At 57.0% G+C, this 24,916-nt stretch overlaps 1 protein-coding gene across 3 annotated transcripts; it reads right to left on the bottom strand.

Annotated features, from left to right (window-relative positions):
* Positions 1-4,440: 4,440 nt before the first annotated feature.
* GRK6 (G protein-coupled receptor kinase 6) lies at positions 4,441-22,352 on the bottom strand. 3 transcript variants are annotated; one of them, XM_068160701.1, is made up of 16 exons: positions 22,231-22,352; positions 18,734-18,829; positions 15,788-15,900; positions 15,385-15,462; positions 15,014-15,114; positions 13,667-13,759; positions 13,303-13,366; positions 10,758-10,898; positions 9,877-10,067; positions 9,086-9,123; positions 8,870-8,959; positions 8,570-8,778; positions 8,155-8,292; positions 7,755-7,892; positions 7,469-7,603; positions 4,441-6,694 (listed from the first exon to the last, which is right to left on the bottom strand). In XM_068160701.1, exons 1-16 carry the CDS (start codon positions 22,280-22,282, stop codon positions 6,689-6,691), a joined length of 1,683 nt encoding a protein of 560 aa, XP_068016802.1. In that variant the 5' UTR covers positions 22,283-22,352; the 3' UTR covers positions 4,441-6,688. The 3 variants fall into 3 exon arrangements, with proteins under 3 accessions (XP_068016802.1, XP_068016791.1, XP_068016812.1); XM_068160690.1 differs by having other exon boundaries at positions 4,441-5,941; XM_068160711.1 differs by lacking the exon at positions 22,231-22,352 and adding an exon at positions 20,387-20,423 and having other exon boundaries at positions 4,441-5,941.
* Between the last annotated feature and the right edge of the window lie 2,564 nt (positions 22,353-24,916).

Raw genomic sequence — 24,916 nt, 5'->3', positions numbered from 1 at the left:
AGCTCCACACCCCATGCCACCCCACAGCAGGCAGGGTGCCTCAGGGAGGAGAAGGGATGTGTGGAGCTGCCCACTGCTGCTGGCACGTGGTGCTGGCGTGAGCACGTGCACCACTAGCCTCGTGGCCAGAGGAGAGGCTCAGGGAATGGTGGCACCCTGGCATGGTGACAGAGGGAAGGGGGTGATGGCAATGGGAAGTGTCACTGATCAGGTCCCTGTCCTTAGGCAGGGTGACAGCTCAGCCATGTCCAGCCAAGCACTGAATAGGGACAGCATGTGCCAGGGGGACCATGCACATCAGTGAGCGGGGAGCAGCATCCATGGGTGCTTGCAGGCAGGCATGCAAGCACCCATCATGATTATTATTATCATGGTGTGGGAGAAAACAGGCTCATCAGTGGGAAGGAGAGCAAGCAATGGAGCGGTGGCAGCTGATGGCAGGGCCACCATGGAGACACCATCGTGTTCCTATGTGCCTTTGCTCAGTGAAGGGGTGTGGGATTTCCCACTGCCCCATCGGTCAGGGTCATGCTGCCGGCTGCCACGGCAGAACCAGTAGGTGCCGAAGGGACAGGCGGGGCAGCAGGAGGGACAGTGGAGCTGTGGGGCCAGAGGCCAAGCCCATCTACAAGGAAGGAGGTATGGGGGGGGGGGGGGGGGAAAGAGGAGGTCAAGGAAACCCTAGCCCCACTTCGGCAGACAGCAGCTGGCACTGCAGGCAGCGGTGGGTACTTCATCATGTAGACGAAGGTGGGGCCAGAGGCAGCATCGAGGTGTTTGGGGAGGGGGTGCCCCTTCCGAGGAGCCTGGCTAAGGCCAGCTCGTAGCGGGCAGAGCTCACTGACCCCAGCTGCAACAGGCTCCTGGCCTGGGTATCTCCGCGAAGGTATACCGGAGTGGAGGGGAGCACCGTGCGGGAAGGGCCGTGGGTCAAGCACCAGGATAACGGGACACCGGGAACTAGGGCAGGGCGGGCTGTCGGCGCCGAGGGAACGGGGGCGTTTGCAGCTCGGGGTGCGGGGGGAGCGGAGCTGCCGGGGCCAGGGACGTGCGGGCTGGGGGAGGCGTGGGGGCCGGGCTGGGAGACACCCACGCCGGGCGGGGAATGGACCGGGAGCAGCCGCCGAGCAGGGCCCTGCCGGTACCCCTGGGCCGCTCCGCAGCTCTCCCCGGACGCGGCCTGGGCCCCGCTGTCCGCGTCGCATACCCGCCCGGTGTCTCCGGCCGCAGAGGGAGAACCCCGCCGGGGACCTCCCCAGTGCCGGGCGCGACGGCAGCCCCCTCCTTCTCTTCCTCCTCCTCCCCGGGGGCGCGCGCCCCGCTACGCGCCGCGCGCCTCCGCCCCGACCGTCGGTTCCCGGTGATGGAGGCCCCACGCTTCCCCGCCCCGGTCCCGCTGCCTCCGCTCCGCGCAACAGGCGGAGGCGCCGCGCCCGTTCCCTCCGCGGCTCCCGTTACCGGCGGCGCACGTGGCTCAGGCGGCAGGCGGCGGCGGCTCCATAGGGCATCGGTGGGGAGGGGGGACAGGGCAGGGGTGGGGGGAAGGGAGAAGGGAAGGGGGCCCGGTGCGCGCCCGGTGCGCGGCGCCGCCGCCGCCTCCCGGCACTGCCTTTGTCTCCGGTGAGCGCTCCCGCGCCGTCACCGCGCGCCGCCCCGCCCGGGCTCCCGCCCCGCCGCTCCGCCCCGCCCTCGACTCGGGGAGGGACCCAGGAGACGCCGGGCCCCTCGCACACCCTCCCCCCCCCCGCCCCCCCCCCCCCCCCCCGAGACCCTCTGCCGAGCAGGGGGGAGCTACCGGCAGGGTCCTTCATGGGGTGGGGGCAACGGGCGCTGCCACGGGAATGCCCCTTCCCCCTCCTCCCGGGGAATGGCCGCGGGGTTGCTGGTGGCGTGAGGGCCTTGGCATCCCCGGGAGAGGCCATGAGAGTCCCACGGGGTGGGGACCCGGGATTCCAGCTGACAGCCCCACGGCCTGGGGGGTGGGCAGTGACAGCCCTGTGATGCCCCGTGGAGTGGTGCCACGGGCTCCCCCATTCGGTAGCCATGCACTCACCCTCGGGCTGGCCGGGGGGTGCCAACTGCCGGCTCCCCCGGTGCCAGACGCAGCCGTCTCAGGAGGCGATGGCCAATTGCTTCCCCAGGGTGACATCCAACGCAGCACAAGGACCAGGGCAGGGAGGGCAGCTCAGCCGCTATCGAGGGTTCCTGCCCTGCCACTGCAGTGGGACATGTGGCTGTGCCAGCCCGAGGCCAGCAAGAGTCAGGGGTTGCACAGGCTGCTGTCCTGGGGTCACCTCGCACCGTGAAGGGCTGCTCTTGTCCCGGGGCAGACCCCTCACATGCCTGATCTGAGCTCCTTCCCCTGTGCTAAGTCGCCCGTGGCCAGTTGTTGTCAGAGGGATGTCACCAGCTGTTCTATGCCCGAAGCAAATGGCCACAGCGCCTGGGTTCTTGGGACTGTGCCCATCCCAGGGGCAAGGGCAGACACTCTCCTTTTGCTGTGCTCCGGTGCCATGCCAGGAACAGCAGGACCGTGGGTCCAGGGCAGAGCTGTGCCAGCCTTGGGGCCAGAAAGCCCACTGGGTACTGGGGCCAGAGGCCAGATGGGTGACAGGGTGTGGGTACCCTCTGCGGATGGTGACCCCACTGCTGCTTCCTCCCCGTGGGCAGCGTGGCAGGCACTGCCGCGGATGCACACAGTGCATTGTTCTGCCGGGGCCTGGCTGGAAGGGCATCCTCCATCCCGACCAAGGGACGACCCGGGGAAGTCGGGTGCTTGCAGCCAGCTCCTGCCACAGCCGGGCAGAACGGGCTCGGCAGCCGGCCAAGCACCGGTTTCGCTCAAAGCTGGGCCGTGGTGGCCATGTCTCCCCTCGGCCCCCACTCACCTTGCTAGAACCAGTCTCCTGCGATCGGACTTCACAGTGCGGCCGTGGCAGCCCGGTGGCGATGGTTCGACGGTTGTGGGGATGCCCAAGCAGCACCCTCGGCAGGCAGGGGGCTGCGGCCATGCAGGGGGGCTCGGGTGCTCCTTTGGGGCATAGGTAAAGCAGAGGTGGGGGGCACGGATGGACCCGCGGGCATCATGCCAGGGCAAGGGTAGGCAGGGGGAGCCAGGCCTCCGGCCCCGTCAGTGCCGGGGGCCGGGAGCTGCCTTCCCCTTCCCCATGGCGGCTGGGGGGGGGAGGGGGGCAGGCGGGGGAGCGCTTCCTGAGCCACATGGTGGGCTGGAGGAGGAGCCGTTGCCCAGGCAACAGCTGAGAGCATCCTTCACCCCTGAAAATCGTGTGCCAGGGCTGCCACCACAGCCCCACAGCTCAGGGCAGCATTCAGGGTGCCCAGGACCCACCGAGAACCCATCTAGGGCCCACTGTGTCCATGGGGCCCACAACCACCAGTTTCACCTCTGGCTGTACACCAGAAACCCCTCACCCCCATGCTGCCCCCTCCTAGCAAGGACAGGAATGGGGACAAGGCACCCTCTAAATGCCTGGCCTGGGACACCACTGGGCAGTGGGGAGCTAGGGAAAAGTAGGGCCCCCCTCCATGCCCATCCAAGGGCTGCCCATACTTCAGCCCTATCCACAAGAGCCACAGTGACTGTGTGAAAGACCAACATGCTAGTGACCTCGGGACCTTGGTGCTGGGGTGCCACATCCCAGGCAGTGCTGGCAGGCTACAGTGGTGGAAGCAGCAGTTCCAGGCAGTCCCCATCCTCCCACCCTGCCTGCCTTCCTTCTCTCCATGGCTGCAGAAAATTCCTGGATTTTACCCCAAGATGCCCCCTCCGAGTGTGAGAACTCCTCCTCAGCCTGCTCCCATAGCAACTGTTCCCTAGCTACCCAGCCGCACTTGCTATTCTCATCCCTGTGCAGCTGTGTGCAGCCCCCCCAGCACTGCACACAAGGCTGCCACTAGCCCTGGACCCCAATCCCACCCTGCACCCACCCTGACCAGCCTCCCCTGAGTGACTGTCATGATCTTAACACTGCTCAAGCCCTGCACCTGCTTCCAGAAGCTGTCCCTCAGATGAAGGCAGAGCTCCATGCAGGCACAAGGTCTTCCTTTGCACATTTCCTCCCCCCAACTACCAATGCACAAAGCCTGGGGAAGAGGACCCTACCCACAGCACATTCATGACAGCCAAAAGGGGCTGAACCAAGGACAGATGAGCACCCAAATGGCACAAGGCCTTTTACCCATCATGTACCCTGCACCAACCCAAACCCCCCAGAAGCCACTGAAGGCCACTTGAGATTCCCAGGGCTCAGCCCCATTGCTTCCTTTCAAGACAGGTGCACCAACAGAGCCCGTGGAGGCCAGGAATGGGGCACTCTGCTCCACTCCTCCTTACAGCCCCCAACCCTGTGTGACCTGGTGTGAGCCTCCCTTGACACAATGACAATGCAAGGCACAGCCAATTGTACACTTAACAAAAGGTTAAAAACTTAAATACTCTCCAACTTTAGTGCAAGGCAAGCGAATGATACCACAGGTCCAAGTAGGTCCTTAGCCCCCCCGGGGGGCCTGGCTCAGAATGAGCACAAGGCAGCATGCTGCACGCATGTGCACACACAGAGAGAAGAGACACAGCTGGCACGAGTGTGCACAAAAGGGGACAGGACAAGAAGGTGGCATGAGCTCCACACTGCTCCCCACAGGGACATGCTAGGCTCCAGCCCCTTCACTCTTGCCCTGCCCTTGGGCACAAGAGCTGTGCTGGCTCCCCAAGATCCTTGGGGATGCACATAAAGCCAGTATGGCAGCCTAGTCCCAGCCCTGCTCACTCTTGGGCCACAGCTCACAGTGTGACCCTCGGAAGGGGCACTCTGTTTACCACAGCTTTGCCTTCTGAAAGCAGGGTCTCTTATGTGTCTGCTCCTCCAACATCACGGCCTGGGGACTGCAGCACTCCCAGCACACATAGATGACTGGCCCAGAGCTGGTGGAATTGCACTAGGGCCACCCTGCTTCACGCTGGGGATCAGACCAACCCTTTGGACCCAGCAGCAGGTAACTTATAGCAGATGCTGTGGGAGCAGCTGTGTCTTGCTGGGCCACAGGCGACCTGCTGTTGGTCTAGAGAGGGGGGGGGGCATGGCTGACTCCCCAGAGCTGGCAGCATGTGTGAGACAAGGCAGGAGGAAGCAGGCTCCGGCAGACAGGGAAGTGAAGACAAGGCAGTGACGGCCTGCTGCCGGGATGCAATAGCAGACGCTTTGGAACAGCAGTTTCCTGTGCCTGAGGGCTGAGCAAAGGACTCCAATGGAGCCAGGGACTCCTCAGCACGGCCAGAAGGGTCCAGGAAAGATGCTTTAGGCACCTGAAGGCACAGGCGGCCTCTGCCCATGACTCCCTGGTACAAAACTGGGACAGTCACTCTCCCCATAGGAGGACATTTGTGCCTGTGACAGGGTGGGGGCAGTGCAGGCCCCAACCTATAGATTAAAAACTGACATGTGATATGTACAGACCAACATATAAATATACACCAGACCTGCAGTGCCACTTTGGCACCATGGAATGTGTCAGCAGAGCTGCTCCAGTCTGGCCTCAGCCCACACTGGTGCAATCCCTCCCTCCCACCCTAGGCTCAGGAGGGGAGCAACAGCTGGTGGACTGCAGCAGTATGACTCCAAGTGGCAAATTCAGAAGTGTCCAGGTCTGCTCTGGGGACAAGGGCCTGCCTGCAGTCAGAGGCACCTCGGCCCAAGCTGTGTGCTGCCACCAGCCCTGGAGCCATCCTCACAGTCTTCAAACATGGACGTGTAGAGCTGTAAACAAATCCACCTTGTGGGGCCGCTGCCACCTTGTCCTTCACAGGCCGGGCTGCTCTGCTGGGCACCTGGAGAGGCAAGGGGGTCCCAAGGGCTGGAGAACAAGCTGTGCTCTACAGCCGGGTGGGCTCTTCCTCGCTGTCGCTGCAGTTTCCACAACAGTCCTGAAGTCAGAAAGGCAAGGAGAGGGAGGAGGGAGAGAGGAGCACAGCAAGCAGAGGGTGAGCATGGTCACACAACCCAGCCTGCAGCTGCCCTCTGACAAGAGAGGGCCAGGCTAGGCCCCCCCAGCCTGCATGCTGAAGAGCCGCATGGAGGCAAGGGGGCTGGAGGGGGCCCCAAGCCTGCAGAGGAACAGTCAAGCTGCATCGGGGGGTTCAGCTCCTGGCAGGCAGACTGGTGAGCACGCAGCTGACTAGGTCAGAAGCTGGGATGAAGATGGGCTCTGTGGACTAAAGCCGCCAGGGAGACAGCTCAGTGCCAGCACAGATGATCTGCTCTGCTGAGGGCTCGGACAGTCGCAGAAGCAGCTGAAGCCCTTTTTGCTGGAATGGAGTCTGAGCACAGAGCAATGACAAACCCTTCATGGCTTCTCAACCCCTTTGGTGTGTCCTGGACATCCAAAGAGAGGAGTGAAGGAAACTTCCCATAGCCCCTGGGAGCACAGCTCCCAGCAGCAGTGGTACAGGGGCAGCTTTGGCTCAAGCTGAGGGCAAGGCCTCCCTGACAAAGGCAGCAAGAGCATGGAAGCAGGATTAGTGGCTCAGGGGGTAGTTAGAACAAGCAGCAGCTTTGTGCTCTGCTGGGGTAAGGGGATAGGCACTGAAGGATAACACTCCTCTTTCCCAGATCTTGCCATGTCCACGGGCCACCAGGTATTTCCCTGAGCAGAGCAGCTGGGGAGAGACTGCTCACCTCTGGAAAGAGAAAACATGTGGCAAATCACAGCTCAGCCCCTGCTACAGGCAGCTGCCCATCCTCTGCCTTAAGGCAGGTTCTCCCTGCCTCAAGAAGGGCTGGACATTTCAGCCCAGAGGTAGCTCTGGCTAGGGCAGCCCCCTGCACAAGGATACACAACTAAGAGCTCATCAGGGAAGCAGGAGTCAGCACCGGATGGCTGAGAGTGGGTCCAGAGCCAACCAAGCTTGAGTCCCACAGCTGCAGACAGCTGTTGAGAGGCAGCAGCCCAAACTTTGCCAGCCCTAGAAAGAAGGCAGACTGTTCTGGGCAGAGGAGACAGGCAGGCAAGCAAGCCTGCAGCAGCTGCAAGATGTTTCTGTTCTCTTCATCCCTCGAAAGCACTGCTCTCTCTGCCTGGCAGAAATGCTCTGGGGAGCCCATGAGCCCATTCCAAGAGCAAGGTCTTCTTCAGGGATGGTAGTATTCTCATGGGAAAGGAGCAGACTTGCTATTTCAGTGCCTTCATCAACATCCCTCTCCCTGTGTGACTACAATCAGAACAGCCCCCTCAACTCTACCAGCATGAGGCGTGCCAGCCAGGTAAGGGCTGGCTCTCTGCAGCCTTGTATGCATTCTCCTGAGAGCCCTGGGATCTGGCCACTGAGCACAGGGGGAGACTTTGCCTGCTACCCTGTCATGGTCATCTCCCTGCCAGATCTGTCTGGCACAGACAGGAGTGAGCTTGGTGCTGCTGAAGAACTTGCAGGGGAAAAACCACTGGGCACTCTTACCTGTCTGCTGAATAAGCGCTGGAGTAAGCCTTTTTTGGGCTGTGGAGAAGGCTGCCCTTTCCAGTCCAAGTCTGGGGGCACTGTGCCATCTGTGCTAAAGACATTCAGCTCCTTAAAACACTCGGTCTCAATCATCTGGAAGAAGAAGATGGCTGCAGCAACTGCCACACAAAGCAAAAGGGGACCAGCCCAGTGCAAGAGTGCTAGGGACAGCACACACCCTGCAGCATGCTGCCCACTATGAGGTGGGCACAAACGGGAGCAAACACCTGCCCTGCAAACTCACCTCATTCTGCCAAGGAATGGACACACTTCCTGTAGCAAACTTCTGGTAGAAGTCATTGTCTGTGGGCTCCAGCTCCACCCCTTTCACTGTGGAGAACTGCTCAATGTCCAGAACATCCTTGCAGTAGATGGCCTGGGGCTAAACAGCACAAAGATGGCTCTAATGCCAGGCCTCTATTAAGATGCCCCAACTTCAACCAGCCATGGCTTCTGGCCAAGGCCCATCCTTCTCTCCCAGCAGCCCAGAGCTTGCATGAGCCCTTTTCTCTCAAGCCTTGCCAGACTCAAGAAACATGAGGGAAGAGAATGGGTGCCATCTCCTCAGGTGAGCCCCTGCAGGGCTCCTGCTTCCCATGGCAGAAACAATGACTGAAGAGGTGGAAGTACAGACAGACACTTACATCTGGCTTGAATGGGGGGTCCAGCATGCCTGCTTCCAGCCTCCTGAAATTGAGGTGCTTGAAGAGAGGGTGTTCCTTCACTTCCTTGGCCCCAGCTCCTCGGCACCCCAGGCGCTCCAGAGGGTCTTTGCACAGAAGCTGCAACACAAAGGAAACGAGTGCCCCAGCTTGGAGGGTGCTTCAGGCAGGAGCAGCCCTGAGGTCAGCCAGGCTCACGCAGTATGACTCCAGGGACAGCACAGGCCTGCTAAGCAGCTGGGAATAAAGACCCTTTAGACCCTCTTGCGTGGTCTTATCAGAGCCAGAACAAGAGAACCTGGCTACCACCAGCACCTCTACAAGGACCAGGCCTGATATTCTCCTGCTGTGTGCAAAGGAGCGGTGGGAGTGAAGGGACAAGGACACACACTCATACCATGGTGCAGAGGGAGCGGGCACAGGGCGAGAACTTCTCCGAGTACTCCTCCTGCACTTCCTTCACCAACCGCTCCACCTCCTCCCGCTTGATCTTCTTCTTGCGCTGCTGGAAGGGCGACTGCCCCTCGATCATCTCATACACCAGGCAGCCCAGAGCCCACCAGTCTGGGCTGAAGGTGTAACGCTCGTTCTTCACCACCTCTGGAGCTACATGGCAGCAAGGGTGAGGGAGGTGTGAGTGCAGGGAGGGCACACGCGCAGTCAGAGACCGCTTTCTGATTAAACCAGGGCCACTTACCCATGTAGCCAACTGTCCCCACCCGGCCCTTGATTGTTTGGCCCTCTGGCACATGCACAGCTAGCCCCAGGTCTGAGATACGGATGTGACCTGCACAGAGGAGGAGACAAGATCAGGGGACAACATCTGAAGCTGCCAAGATCACAGAGCAGCCCTCTTTCAAGCACAGGAATAGAGAAAGACCCAGGCCCAGGGCTTTTGTTGGCCTGCACTCACCGTGGTCGTCCAGCAATATGTTCTCTGGCTTCAGGTCCCTAGGAAGGAAGGGACTTGATTAACAAGAAGCCTGTTGTCAAAGCAAAGGACACAAGAACATCTCAAGAACTCACAGATAAACAGCAGAAGGATGCCTCAGGCACACAGATAACCTTCCCTTTGCTCCCTGCCCTGGAGTCAGCCCTGCAAGCATTTCTCTCCCAGGCAGAGAAGCAGGTTATGACAAATTTTCAGCCCTCAGCAAGGAAGCAGTGAGCCTGTGGCTGATTCCCTCTTTGCAGGTGCAGAGCTCACTATGGGGCAGGCCGTGTAAGAGAGATGGAGGAGAGCAATCTCCTGCTTACTCTGTCCCAGGGCATCACTAGGAGGGACTTTCCAGCCCCTGATTAGCTATGCTATCCCCAACCCCATCACACAGTCATACAGTGTTCTCTCTCCTGCCCAGCTCTGTCTGGAGCTATCGGGGCAGCCTACCCTCCTTTGTTCTGGTGTCAGTAGTGCCTGGGAAGTTAAGCACCCAAGTGCCTGCCCCGAGGCATTCACAGCATGATCACATCCTGTTCTTGGCCATGATCATTTACCCGCACGAGGAAGCCAAGCTAAGCTCTCTGGTCTCTCCCACGAGATTGGCTTTCTGTTCCTGATCCCCTCTCACCCAGCTCTGTGCTGCTTTCAAGCCTGAGCTTATTTTCCTGAGCAGGCAGAGCCAGGTGGCCTGGTAAGAACAGTCAGAACCCTTTTGCTTCTGCAGCCCATAGAAGGCTTCCCCGCAGGGAGCAGGTGGTGCGCACCTGTACACTATCCTCTCCTGGTGCAAGTCCTCGAGGCCACAGCAGATCTCAGCAGCATAAAATGCTGCCCGGGGCTCCTCAAAGCCAGCCTCTCCCATGTGGTAGATATGGAACTTGAGGTCCCCTCCATTCATGAGGGTCAGCACTAGGCAGAGAGCATCTTTAGTTTCATATGCATAGGCTAAGCTCACCTGCAATTCAGGGCAGAAAGGTTGTTAGAAGACACAGCTTGGAAAAGGGAGGTGCACACACTCTGATGGGCACCATCATCCAAGCAGCCACCCACGGGCAGCAGAACTGGGCCCTTGCCAGCAGAGGAGATAGAAGGGAAGCTGTGCAAACCCAGGGAGGACATGGAAGTGACCAGCAGTCCCAGCACGCCCCCAGCTTTCCTCAGGCAGGGAGGACTCTATTTCTGGGCATCACAACTGCTCCCCTCCAAGGACAAACAGCATCCAACAGCAACCCCAGGGTGGCATGAGATGAATCGCCAACAAAGGGAGGCTTGAGTCTGTCCACATCTCCGTGTGGCCAGCGAGAGAGCCCCTTATCACAGCTCAGGGCTAGGCTTCTGCCTACATGGCCGTCTGGAGAGACAGTTCTCACTGCTTTCTTCTGCCCCGGAGGTTATAATATGGTGCCTGTGAGACCAGATGGGTGTTTGGGTCTGACTTTGGGGACACTTAGGTCATCTTGTGAGGCAGCAGGAGGTCCTGCCTGACTCCAGCTTTGGGGGAGATTTGCAGCCACCAGGATTCTACCCCAATGGGCGGGACCTCCTCCTGTCTCTCCACAACGGGTGAGGAGCATACAGGTGCCAGGCCAGCTGGTTGGAGGAAGAATCAACTGCAGCAAAGTGAGAGCAATTCCTATGTACTTACTACAAACCTACTGTTCACTTTTTCCAGGATCTGCTTCTCGTTCAGGGCCATGGCCTCTCCCTTCCGCTTTTTGACCCTCTTCTTCTCCAGCTTCTTGCAGGCATACATCTTCCCCGTGGCACGCACTTGGCAGGCACAAACCTGGAAGAGGGGACAAGGCTCAGTACCCTCCCACTGCTGTTTCCAGGGTGGGTGTGGTGGCTTTAGGCTATGCCTTCAAAATTCAGTTACAGACTTCGAGCAGAAAAGTAGAAAAAAATATAAATCCATCACTATTGGGTGCAAAAAGGAAACCAAAAAGATTACTCTAAACAAATTCATTGGGTAAATATCTAGAATGAGATGAGTTGTACCATAACAATTCCTCCCTTTTTCCTCTGATCTCTGGCTGATTTTGCTTCACCTAGGAGAGATAATGTGCTTTTGGCTGGCCTTGGCTAAGTCTAACTTCTCTGCTCCTTTCTCTTGTCCCTTTTTGTCCTGCCTGGCCAGCCTGGTCTCCTTCTATGATGAGGTGACCCGCCTGGTGGATGTGGGGAGGCCTGTGGATGTAGTCTACCTGGACCTCAGCAAGGCCTTTGACACTGTCCCCCATAGCAAACTCCTGGCCAAGCTGTCAGCCCATGGCTTGGACGGGAGCACACTGCGATGGGTTAGGAACTGGCTGGAGGCTGAGCCCAGAGAGTGGTGGTGAATGGTGCCACAGCCAGCTGGCAGCCAGTCACCAGTGGAGTCCCCCAGGGATCAGTGCTGGGCCCCATCCTCTTTAACATCTTTATTGATGATCTGGATGAGGGCATTGAGTTGATCAAATGTAAATTTGCTGATGACACCAAGCTGGGGGCAGGAGTTGATCTGCTGAAGGGTAGAGAGGCTCTGCAGAGAGACCTCGACAGGCTGGGCAGATGGGCAGAGTCCAAGGGCATGAGATTGAACACATCCAAGTGCCAGGCTCTGCACATTGGCCACAACAACCCCATGCAGAGCTACAGACTGAGGTCAGAGTGGCTGGAGAGCAGCCAGGCAGAGAGGGACCTGGGGGTGCTGGTTGATGGTAGGCTGAACATGAGCCTGCAGTGTGCCCAGGCGGCCAGGAGGGCCAATGGCGTCCTGGCCTGCATCAAGAACAGTGTGGCCATCAGGAGCAGGGAGGTCATTCTGCCCCTGTACACAGCACTGGTCAGGCCACACCTCAAGTACTGTGTCCAGTTCTGCGCCCCTCAGTTTAGGAAGGAGGTTGACTTGCTGGAGCCTGTCCAGAGAAGGGCAACAAAGTTGGTGAGGGGCTTGGAACACAAGCCCTATGAGGAGAGGCTGAGGGAGCTGGGGTTGCTTAGCCTGGAGAAGAGGAGACTCAGGGGTGACCTTATTGCTCTCTACAACTACCTGAACAGGGGTTGTAAACAGGCAGAGGTTGGTCTCTTCTCCCAGGCAGCCAGTACCAGAACAAGAAGACACAGTCTCAGGCTGTGCCAGGGGAAGTTCAGGCTGGAGGTCAGGAGGAAGTTTTACACAGAGAGAGTGATTGCCCATTGGGATGGACTGCCCGGGGAGGTGGTGGAGTCGCCATCACTGGAGGTGTTCAGGAGGAGACTTGACAGGGTGCTTGGTTGCATGGTTTGGTTGATTAGGTGGTGTTGGATGATAGGTTGGACATGATGATCTTGAAGGTCTCTTCCAACCTGGTCTGGTCTATTCTACTCTATTCTATTCTATTTTGTACAGTGGGGCAAGAGGGAGGCAAGGAGGGAGGAGCTAGTGGCTTCCCCAGGTCCTTGGCCAGGGGGGGTCCTTGTGCTGTTCAGTATTTGCAAATACCTGTAAATACTGTATATTTGTACATATTCCTTGCATTCCATTGTGAGGTGTAATTTTGCTGGTAAATACAGCTTCATTTGCTTCTAACTGAGTTGCTCTGGCAAAGTTAATGTTGGGGGGAAACTTCAACCCAGCACAGTGGGGGTCTAGGTTCTGCTCTCAGACATGGTAAGATAGAGATGTCCTTGTGCCATCTCACTCTGAGGTCAGTGAGAAGCCTGTTGTCAAACCAAGGACACAAGGAGCAGTGATATCTCCAGATGTCACAGATAAGCAGCAGAGGCCTGTGAAGCCCCTGCCACCTATAGCAGCACCATGGCTGGTGCCTGAGCAGACAGAAGGCTGCTCCAGAAACAGAAGGAAGCCTGACAGCGACAGTTTTCAGGAGTGCAGTTTCTCTGGCCAAGACCTGGGGAACAGACCTGGCTCTCTGCCCAGGCAGCAGGACGCACCACAGGGCACTGCTACCTACCCTGTGCAACACTTCCCACACCTTCAGTGCCTGGCAAGAGGGGAAATCCTGCCCCTCAGATGGGAACTGACAGGGAACTGACACATGGCCCAGAGCACAGCGCTGTGGGGGACTCTCCCCATTGCTCCCCAGTCACCAGCACTTGCCTCCAGGTGCTGGAGCAGCTTGTGGCACCCTGACAGCCCACCCAGGTCTGCATCTGGCAGCAGGCAGCGGTGACTGCCTGGTGCCCTGAGCACAGAGATGGTCACTCACCTCCCCAAAACCGCCCTTGCCGAGCACACGATACTGGCGGAAAGTGTTTTTGGTCACTGGCTGCCTGTGAGGGGAAGGAAACTGGAGTGAGATGGGAGCAGGGAGAGAGCAGGTGCTGAAATCCACACCACCCCCACGCCCTGGCCTGAGGTTGTGGCTCACCCCTAAGTCCCAGGCTCAAGCAGACCCTGTTTCCCTGTAAAGCAAGTGAGGCTGGGGCTGCTGATGTGCTAATAAAGGGTCTTTAAGGAGAACATGAGCAGACAAAGGCCAGGGCCCAGCACGGGAAGGAGCCTGAGGGACTCCTCAGGCATCCCCCATGTGAGCAAGGCGCAGGTCTCCCCAGGGTGCCAGGGAGCATTACCGTTCCAGCCACTTCCACTGCAGGAAGCGGTTGAAGTACAAGCTGTCGAGGTAGTCAGCAAAGGGAGCCACACTCAGGTAGTCGTGGATAAGCCTAGGAGAGAGCAGAGCCAGCAGGATCCTCAGAGCTGGGGATAGCTGTGGAAGAAGCTGGTGGTCCAAGGAAAGAGGAGGTGAGCAGCCCTGAGAGGCATCCCTTCACCTGGCCTGGTGCTGAATCATCCACAAAGGCCTGGCCCAGAAAACCTCCCCCCACGCTAACCCCTGCTAACCCCCCATGCTAACCCTGAAGCAAAAGGAAGGTGCATTGGAGGTACTGCTGTGAGGAGCACAGCACCCTGCAACCACTGCTAACTGCTGCTTCTCAGCACCAGCCCAGGCTGTGGGACAGAGGGGCACAACAGCACCCTGTGCAACTGTCCCTCTCCTCACAGGGGCAAGTGCATGCTCAAGGCTGCGATCGGCTGCTGAGAGCTGCTAGCAATGTTCAGCACCAGGCACTGAGCTGTTCAGCTTCCAATGAGTATCCAGCACAAAAGGCCACAGGGGATCTGGCTCGAGAGAGCTAACTGCCTTGGAGACCCAGTGCCCAACAGAGTAGAGAGCCTTAGACACAGTGTCTAGACTAGAGACATGCATCAAGGAGGAGCGGATGGGCTCTTCCCCTTTCAGAGCTTGCCAAGAGCAGGCAGGGCCCAGCCCAGAGGCTCTGCATTCAGACAGTGAGAGCAGTTACCACACACCGAGCTAACGCTCCCCAGAAGGCTGCAGCAAACCCATTGCCACAGCCCTGTGCCCGATGAAGCAACTCGCTCCAGCTACTGTTCAGGGAGGGGTGGAGGCTGTAAGCCTGCTTTGCCTAACAGCTTCTGCTTTGTACCCAGAGCCAGGACCTCAGCCACTGCTTCTGCAATGGGAAGAGAAGTGACCTTAGACCTCTGCAGCAACAGCCAGCGTAACCTAGGAGAGGACTGCTGGCATCAAGACTCCAGCTGTCAGGTGTGCTCTGTGGGTGCCTAGCAGATCCAAGCACAAGACTGGGAGCAGCACAGTCAGATGCTGAGGCTTGCTGAAATGGGGTCTTCCCACATGGCAACTCAGATCCCTGGCACAGTGAGAGGAGTGACAGAGGTTTCTGCAGTGGCTCCCAGAGCCCACAGCAGCTCCTTGCATTTGCTTTTCTGTAGCTGTGCTGCAAGTCTCTAGCCCAAAACTCCCCAGGCCCCAGCCTTAGCACCAGCCCTCATTCTCCTGGAGGAAGGAACCATGTGGGACAAGGCAAATTCGTGGCAGCATTTACCCCATGCTGCTGCAAAACCTGAAGGCTGGCCCCAGCCTTCCAACTTACTTAGTGGATTCCTTGAAGAGCTCCTTGGAAGGTTCCTGCTCCAGTCTCTCACAACAGGCATCCACCAGCTGTGAGGGAACTTCAGGCACATGGTCCTCACTCTGGGGACAAATGGAGGAATCAGACACAGGGAACAGAGTCTAAGGGTACTCCTAGGAAGGAGAAGCCCACAGGAATAGCACATAGATGACCATCTGCTTTAGAGCCAGTGGGAAAAGCAGCACAATTGCATGTGAGGTGGTGGGTGGCTCTGTACTCTGCCCTCTCTGTCTTGCCCAGCACTTTTGCTGTGGCAGGGACATGGGTAATGACAGAGGTCAGCTTTCCAGCTGCTCTGCCTTTGCAGGCAGCAAGCACAACCTCTTACTCACATTTGGCTTCAAGTACTTTTCAATGAGGTGCTGCCCACATTCTTTCCGCTTCTCATCTGGAGCCACTTCATACCCTGCCTGCAGAGAGCAAACAGCATGAGAAGCAGGTTCAGCCAGGAACAGAGCCTTGCTACTGGGCAACAGCTGCAGAGCTGCAACACCCTCTGCCCAAGCTTTCCTCTGTTTTCCTGGAAAACCAGATCCCCAGCAAACAGCTCCCTGAGCAAAGGCCCAGCCCCATCTTGGAGAAACTACAATTCTTGCTTTTTCTTTTTCCTTTCTTTCAGGAAAACCCTACGTGACCAGAAGTACCTGGCAACATCCAGGGCCAACCAGTTTTGTGCTCAGGGTGCCAAAAACATCCCTGCCTCCCCCAGTGGAGCCCAAGAGGCTTTGCTCTTACCACAGCATCCAGGAACTTGACGCAGCGTGCCAGCTCAGGCCGTGTCTCGCAGAACTGCCGGAAGAGCATGTGCCCAATGGGCTGCTTCTCACACAGGCTGTAGTAGTCCCGCTCTGCAGAAGTGGAGAAGGACACTCACTGCCAGCCCTCAAAGCAGCAGCCACAGCCCACTGCCCAGCCCACAGGCAGGAGTGGAGAGGCTTGTGATTTGTCAGCTAGCTCACAGTCCCACTGCTCCGAGACTTCCAGGACAATGACATTGACCCAATGGGGACAAGAGGCATGACTGAGCTTTTATGTTCCCCTACAGAAGATCTTCCCTGAAAGACTCTGCACAGCCTGCCCCTCTTGTTTCTAGCAAGGGACCTTTGTGTCTCCTGCTTGCCTAGAGGCTTTCTCCTCAATTCTCTCTCCACTGAGATTGAGTGACTACTCCAAACACACAAGGAACACATCAAGCTTATTTCCAGGCAGATCTTCCAGGCCAAGAGTTGCTCTGATGACTCTTACAAACCACTCATATTCCCAAAGGCCTGGCTGGAAGCAGCAGCATCATAATGGCAAGCACCATTTCCACAGATGTCCTGTTAATGCTGCACATAGTAATTAGTTCTCCCCAACTCCATGTGCCAGACACTCACTGCACATCAAATCCTACAGCCCTCCAGAGCTCAGCTTGCCTGCTGATTTCTCCTACCCCTCTCTGAACTCTGAGAGGCCAGGCACAAACCCCTTATGACTATGCAGGGCACTTCCAGGGTTTTGCTTTTTTCCCTCCCCTTTCACTCAGATATTGTCTGATCATGGGCCAGAACTCATTTCTGCTCCAGCCACTGGCACCGAGGGCTGCCTGGGGTGCAGACGTACAGCCGTCCGCCAGCACGCCAGGGACCTTGAGCACTCCTTGGTGCTGGGTACTGCCAACCTTCCCCTCCCCATGCAGCAGTTTCTCCCGAGGAAACTGTGGCTTCCTGAGGGTGCAGGAGAGTGCAGAGCCCGGCTGTGGTGGGGGAGGAGGCTGCCTGGCCGGTTTCCTTGTGTCTGCAGGGGAAGGAGTTCCCTTCAGCTGGGGAAGACAAGAGTTTGCTGCCAGCAAGATCAGAAGGTTCCGGCTGCCCTCACCACTGCCCTGGCTCACACAAGGTTGCTCCCAATAGCCAGGGCATACAAAGAGCTTAATTCTGCAGTGGGCAACCAGCCCACCACACTCACGGGCCTGCCAAGCCTTTGGAATGGGAAATAAATGTTTTTCTAGCAGGCTGTGAAAGGAAAACAAACCACTGCAGCCAAAGAGTGACCCAAGCCCAAGGAACGGGGGCATATCTTCCACAGAGAAACCAAGAGAGGTGGCTTCCACCTGAGTCAGAAGCACTTTGCACATGCCTTCCCCAGGAGAACTGGGGATAAGGCCGGTGACAGCAAGCCACTGGGAGGGATTTACCTCCTAAAGCTTCACAGCTTTGCAGTGGGACTGCAAAGACAGACCACCCACAGGAAGGGCAGCTGCAGGCAGATTACAGACATCAGCTGAGGGAAAACTCTCAAGAGAAGCAGCTGGGATGGCCAAGATGGGAGCTGCAAGGAGAGCCCAGGCCAGAGCTGGGTGCAGTGCTTAGAACTTGCTCCAGAGAGACAGCCTGCAGCAAAATCAAAAGTAGAGTCCCCGAGTGACTACACTCAGCTGTGAAGCAGGCCCTGGGAGGCGGTGCACAGTGGGCACCGCAGCAGAACCGGGCTGCTGTGCACTTGGAGGTTACAGTGTGGATAATGAAGGTTGAGTTATTCCAAGTGCTACAGTCTCGTGTGTCTTCAAAGGGAGACCATCCTCCCTTTGGAGGCTGGGAACTGGAAAACCTGGGCAGGGTGGAACTGGGGACTGGAGCAGCAGAAATCTCCCAAAACCACTCAGCCCAGCGACACCTGCTCAGAAACAAGGCCAGCGCTGTGCCACTCTCCAGCCTGCAGCTGAATCCAGAAGGACAACTTAAACTAGCTTTTCCCTTCCCAGGAAGCAAAGCATTCCCACCCTTCATGTCCCAAAACAATCTCACATGATAAAATCATAGACTCACAGGGTTGTTTATTTTGGAAAAGACCTTTAAGGTTATCAAGTCCAACTGTGAACCAAACACTGCTGAGTCCACCACTAAACCCTGTCCCTCAGCACCACATTTACGTGTCTTTAAAATACCTCCAGGGGTGGTGACTCCACCACTTTCACCTTGGGCAGCTTGTTCCAGTGCTTAACAACCCCTTTAGCCAAGAATTTTTTCCTGGAGTCCAATCTAAACCTTCCCTGGCACAACTGCAGGCGATATCCTTTTGTCCTATCATTTGTTACTTAGGAAAAGAGACCGACACCCACCTCACTACAACCTCCCTTCAGGTAGTCATAGATGATCTCAGGACCAAGCCTGCTGCACAAACAACCTTCAAGCCATGAAGAGTACAAAGTACAGTATTAAAATGACAGGCCAAGCCCTGCCCAGCTGTACAACTCTCATCTGAGCCACACAGCAGGAACCCAGTTTTGCTCAGGAAAAGCTGCTGCATTAGTGTTAGAAGAAGCCAAGGTCTGCAGAGCAGGGCTGAATCCCAGAGAATATTATTTATGCAAGGGCACCCCAGAGCAATGCTCCAAAACTGCAGCACTGAGCAGGTCTGTTTGCACAGAGAAGGGTGGCTATCTCTACTGAAGCTCATCCTAGTCTAGAAGGTGTGTGGGTACATCAACAGGCATTACCTGGTGAGAGTGTCACACAGCTGTGCCTTACCTGCCCAGCATTTCTTCCCTGCATCCCAAGCTCCAGGTGATCCTGGATGGACTTTGGCTGGCACATGCCCCATTACACATCCCTGACCCTCACATGACTGTTCTGGGTGCACAAGCCCCACACATGCTCACCCACTGGCCCCACTCAGCTCCTGCTAGGTGCCACATCTTACCAAGGGTTTGTCGAAGATCCTCACAGAGGCTGATGTGGGGGAACTGAAGCATCTGGCGCCATTTCTTACTCTTGCCTTTTCGGTTTCCACCACCACCTGCAGACCACACAACACTGGTACCATGAGTTATGAAGTGAGGACATCACACTGCAGCCTACACTTGCCAGGAGCTGAGAGAGGAGACACCCTCTGACCATTTACTCAAGCAAGTCCAGGCAAGGAAAATGAGACCAAAGTGGTACCACCATCTCATGGCTGGTGGAACAAGTGTTAGAGCCTCTGATTGGCAGAGGAAGCAGACAGACCACTCCAGCTGCTGAACAAAGTCCCAAACAAGAAGATGACAACCTTCCACTTGGACATCTTGGTTAAGTTGTATTTAAGGTGGAAGAATCAAGGCAGGAGTGCCTAAAGCCACAGGTTACTCTGCCTGCGCAAGAGTTCTTGGCTCCCGAGCTTGTCCTCGGGACCTCTGCATAACTAATCACCTCTTCAGGCCAGTCCTTCTGTGTGAAGCTCTTCCTGCTGTAGTAATGATGTTCATGCCACCTACTCATTCCAGACTGATTGCTTACTTCAGGGAGGGGCTCTCAGAGGGAGGACATGAAGCTGGGAGACAGGAATTCCTGCTCAAATCCCAGCTTCACAGACAACTCATTGCATTGCCCAGGGCTCATCGCTTTAATTTCCCACCTGTGAAGTGGTGACACTCCCACCTTTCTCTAGAGATAAGCCTGCATCAGCAAAACAAGATCCCCAAACTTGATAGCATTCCAGCTTCAGTTGCTGGAGTAAATGCCCAGCACTGTAAGACAGGCTGGGAAAGTATCTAAATAGACCAAAAAATTTACATCACAGCAAGCACTAAATACCGAAATACTCAGATGCCTGAGTGCTGGGGTCAGCCAACCTCCAGGGACTGCCTTCCCTTGCCCAGTGCCAACACACACAAAATCTTCTACCTCCCTTAGGAAAGAGTTGAAAAGTTGGGCCAAAGGCACAGCTTTCTGAAATCAGGGTGGGTGAATATAATTTATCAGCTCTTGAGAAACACTTTCATAACACTTTCCTCCACTAGGGATGCAATGCGGCCCCCAATCCTAGACACAGCTCCTGGGCATCCAGCTTCCCACACTGCAGGAGGCCTTGGCTGGACAAGCAGGTGGGATGGGACCATCACCCAGGGGCTAAACCCAGGTCTGAGTCCCTGGCACACCCTGGGTCACTGCACTACATCTGCCCCGCACCAGCAGCTGGGCTGCATGATTGTACAAACTCAGGAAGGAAGTGACTCAAGGGTAAGCAGGGGTGGAAGAAACCAGCAGCACAGACACCTTCTTGTCAGCCATGGCTGGTGGCAATGAAATGGACAGGGGCAGGTAAGTGAGGGCATGGAAGGATGAGCTATCTTCACCCAAAGGGCATTCAAGCAAAGGCAGAGCTGTGCCACGCAGCACCCAGAGGATGAGGACCACAGCTTGCATTTCCTTGAGTTATTTGCTTTGAAAGGAGGCTCCAGTGCCCTTCACAGTTCTCCCCCACCCTCACAGCACTGCAGCAAACAGCCCAGCACAGAACCTGTCTCCTGCACACCAATCTCTCTGTACCCCTATTTGGGGCATGGAGCAAAGGATTGGACACCCCCACTCCCACCTCAGCATATGGGAACTTCAGGCCTTGGTGGCAGCTCAAAGCTGGTTTCTTGTCCCTCTCCCAGAGGCAAACAGGCAAGGAGGACAACAGAGAATGGATCCCTCACCTTCCCTGAGCCAACACCTCCTAAGAGAGTTTGAAACAAATACCAGACATGGTCATCTTACAGCAGCAGCTGAAGATGGCTGTCAGCAGCTACCCCAGCATGCCCAGGCTGATCTCAGCCCTGCACTCCCATAGCAGACCAGGAGGCTCCCAAAAAAAAACTGAGCTAGGACAAAGCATGGGGTGCTGCCAAACCTAGCCAGCAAAGTGGCTCTGTCCTGTCACACAGGCTACCAGAGCTCACCCCAGCACCCACTGTGGCCACCCAGCCATGGGTGGGAGAGCCATAGATGGACAGCACAACCACCTGTGGCTCTTGCAGGCCAGAAACTGTCCAGCATGAGTGTGCCAGTGCATCATATCTGTCTGTAACCAGCTTGCCAGTGGTGAGGCACTGGAGGAGTGCTGGGAAGCACTGCAGCAGCCATCCTTGTTCTGCATCAGCAACAAAACTCCACTCTGCTGTAGGCATAACAGAAGGCAGCCTCCTGGTCACTCACTCTGTGTAAAGCAGGGCCTCATGTCTAGAGGTCACAAACACCACTGGTTTTGTCTGGATTTGGTTTTGATACAAACCTTGCTATTATGAACCATAATGTCATGGCCTACCATGGTCACTGTACCTTGAAGTGTCTACACTAAGCCTGACTTTCCAGCAGCTCAAAAATATTTCTGCCCATGTAAATTTAATTTTGTTGCTCTCTGCTCCCACAAATCTAATCTCTGGAGCCTTCTAACTGGATTTCAATGGGCCCCTCAGGCTCCAGAGTGACTTGCTCTGGCCAGCTGCACAACATGGGCCAGGAGGAGCTGTACTTCCCCACCACTTTGTGTGATCTAATGAACTCCCTGATGCCTGGCTGAATCTGATCCTCTCTGCACAGCACCAGGCTCCTGTGTGACAGGCTTCCCAGCTCTCTCCTTACACCATACCGAGGTGTCTCTCAGCACAGCTCCCCAGACCTTTGGGCCAGCCCCACTGCTGGCTGGCTGCATCCTGCACGCAGGCCCTGGGATTCAGTCCTGACCCTGGAGCAGCAGGAGGCTGTGACCCCACAGCAAAGCTCCTGGCACCGATCGGACCAGAGGCCGATATGGAGTGAAGGTGGCGGAGGGGTGGAGCTCACCGCTGCAGTTTCGGTACCGGCCCTTGTGTGGCAAGCAGCAGCTCACAAGCCTGAAGTCAACTTTCTTCTCCAGCTGCCATTTCCCCTCGACCTGAGGCGTGTGAGCAGTCTCTGGAAAGGGCAAGGCTGGCAGATGCCTGCACCGGCGGGAGGCTGGCGGTGGTTTCCATAGGAGAGACAGAAAGGCCACCCCGGGAGGGCTCAAAAGCCCCGGAGCAAAGGCTGCACGGACCAGCGAGCAGTCCCCAGCTCCCGGGGCAGTGCCCAGCGCCAGGGTTTCATTTAACGCCTGTGCCCAACCTGCACCATTACCTTCCCCGAGCCATGGCCCCGACCACCCAGGAGGAGCGGCCCAGAGCCGGGTCCCGGGGAAAAGGGCTGCCAAAGCCTGCAGCCGGCCCAGCCGCAACCCCGGGAAGCGGACACCGCTCTAGGAAGAGACCCAGCAGCCTCACAGGTCAAGCCAGCGACTGGCCGGCACCTTCCGGCCACTGGGCTTGCTCCGGAGCCGGGCTGCCCCGGGCCCGCCTGCCCCACCACCGCCCCGGGCCTGTCGCCTCCCCTCTCTGCTCCGAGCAGTGGTGTCCGCCCGGAGGCGCCGTCGCCGCTCACCTTCGCGGGCTTTGAGGAGTACGGTGTTGGCGACGATGTTCTCCAGCTCCATGAGCCCGGGGGGCGCCGCCGCCTCCCGCCCGGCTTCGCGCCGCTCCCCTCCACTCGGCCCGCGTCCCGCCGCTGCCTCCCCCCGCCGCCGATGCCGCCGTGCCGCGCCCCGCCCACCCGCGTGCAGCCCGCCAATGCCTGGCCACGCTCCTCCCGCGCCGTGCTCTCATTGGCCCAGCCTCCCAGCGAAGCCTCTCCCCCTCCGTGGCGGCGCTGCCCTCACGGCGGGAGGAGGTGTGGGAGGGCGGGGAGGGGATAGAGAAGCGCGCGTCATTGGGGTGCCATTGGCGAAGCCCTGTCGGGAAGAGGGGGCAGGTGCTGATTGGAGAATGAGGTGTCACTCAGAGAGCGCAGTCGCCGCTCCGGGAACGGGTTGGGGGAGCGTCAACCGCGCCCACCACAGGGAGAGACCCTCCTTCTCCGGCATTTGATTGGGTGTAAAGCTGCCACTCTGCTGTAGAGTGGGTCGCGATATGGTCGTTCTTCGGGGGGGGTGGGCTCGAGAGGCTCTTTATAAGGCCATTGGGCCGTGTTCTTCTGTTCCTGGGGGGGCTCGTTTGGCTGCGGGTGCGTTAGGCGTCCTGCTCTGCTGTCAAAAGCAGTCCGGTGCCGTGGGGACCTTACTCTTTGCAGCCTGCCGCTTTGTGAGCCTGCCCTCAATAAAGTCTTCCAAGCACCTGCATATCCAGTATTGGTCAATCCTTATGTTGCAGGGCAGATGGTGCAAGCTCCAGTGCCGTGCTCAGCCTCTGCGGTCATGGCTGCTGTGGAGGTTTAGGGTTTCCTCTTTCTCTAGTGCTGTCGGTGGTGGGGGATGTGTGCTGGCAGCCCCGTCTTGCTGGAGCTGGCTCCAATGGCTGCTCGGGTGCTCTTCTAGTATTTAAGCTTTTAAGCTCTTCTTGGGTTTTTGAGTGCTGCAAAGGTTTGCTCTTAAAGTCGTTGTGGGTTTTTTTTTTTGTGTAGTGAGGTTTTTTGCTTTGGTTTGGATTGGTTTTTTTGTTGGTTTAGGATTTTGTTGTTGTTTTTTTTGTTTTACTAGTGCGTCAACTAGCAGCAGCCTTAATCTGTCTGAGAACAAGCTGTGGTGTGGGAGCCACCAGTGCTGGGTTGAAGGTTGGACTGGATGATCTTGGAGATCTCTTCCAACCGAACATGTTCTGTGATTCTGTAACCACTGCAAACCTATGGGTCCCTCGCCAATCTTTCCTAATGAAAACCTGCTGGTGGGGGCAGCCTGGGCCCCCGAGCACTGCTTGGCCAGGTTGTGCTAGTGAGGAGGAGGGAAAGGGCTTATGTCCGCAGGCTGTAGTGTCGCTGATAATAGCACAAATTATTCCAGGCACTCACTGCCTGTGTAACTGGTACTCGCTGTGGTCTGCTGTGACCTTCAGCGTTAGCTGGAGATCAGGTTTCAGATCTTCTGGTTACAAACTTGCAGCTATAAGGAAGAGGAAGAGGGCGATTTGCCCTGCCTTACCCCAGAGGTGATCTCCTATGTTGCTTTGCTGTGAGGTATGAGCTCACACTGTGAGCTTTCTTTTTTTAGAGCTGCTTTCCTTTAAAGGGTGGTACATACTTATTTTGAGCTTCAAAAGCGATGACTTTGTATTCATGCATTTGTATGCCTAACCCTTAGGTTGCTACTTTCTGCTCCCTCCTGGCTGGTGTTTTGCAGCACCATTCCTACCACCACCAAGAATCATCAGCTCTTGGGTGCTGTCAGAGCAGCACAGATGTCCGCAGGGGTCCTGGTGTCGCCAGCAGAGCTGCAGGCAGCCCAGGTGGTATAACTAGGACTCTGCTTTTTAGCTCTGCTGATGAAATGTGGCTGGAGATGGGAGGGCTCCAAACCCAAGCCTATTAGGGCAGTAATTCACAATAATCTTGAGAAATTGGATAAACAGCCTGAAAATGCAATTTCAGCTGGGTGAGTGCAGGTGCTGCAGCTGGGCAGGAGTAATCAGCATTTTGAGAGAAAGCACTTTTCTGGCAGTGCTGGGGTCACAAACAAGGCAGGAATAAGGGTCATGCTGTGGTGGATTAAATGGACTTTGTACAAACTTGGAATGGAAGAGGCTTCAGCAGAGGGTCAGAGTGACCTGCCTGACCCACCTGCTGCAGGCAGGGTAATGTTCTGGGTTGTGATGCAGTGGGAAATGCTTGGTGGGGCACCTCTCCTCAGACCACCTGAGTAGTGCCTGCCAGGCACTCTTAGACTCCATCCAGCCTTCAGAATTTGACGTTTGGGACATCAGCCTGGAACTCCCTTGTGTGGCTCAGATGTTGTCGCAGTGCTAGCACAAGCTGGATGTGCTGGCAACTCCCTGCCCAGGAAGGAGGGTTTCTGCATGCTTGCACTTCAGACAGTTCCTAGCCCTTCTTAGAATAGAATAGACCAGACCAGGTTGGAAGAGACCTTCAAGATCATCGCGTCCAACCCATCAACCAATCCAGCCCACCTAAACAACTAACCCATGGCACCAAGCACCCCATCAAGTCTCCTCCTGAACACCTCCAATGATGGTGACTCCACCACCTCCTCGGGCAGCCCATTCCAATGGGCAATCACTCTCTCTGTATAGAACTTCTTCTTAACATCCAACCTAAACCTTCCCTGGTGCAGCTTGAGGCTGTG

This window comes from Melanerpes formicivorus, unplaced genomic scaffold (genome assembly GCF_026170545.1).
Source record: "Melanerpes formicivorus ecotype bairdi unplaced genomic scaffold, bMelFor1.0.p_v2 SCAF_2, whole genome shotgun sequence".
Lineage (NCBI taxonomy): Eukaryota > Metazoa > Chordata > Aves > Piciformes > Picidae > Melanerpes > Melanerpes formicivorus.
The sequence above is the reverse complement of the archived record's forward strand: the minus strand, read 5'-3'. Positions and strand labels throughout refer to the sequence as shown.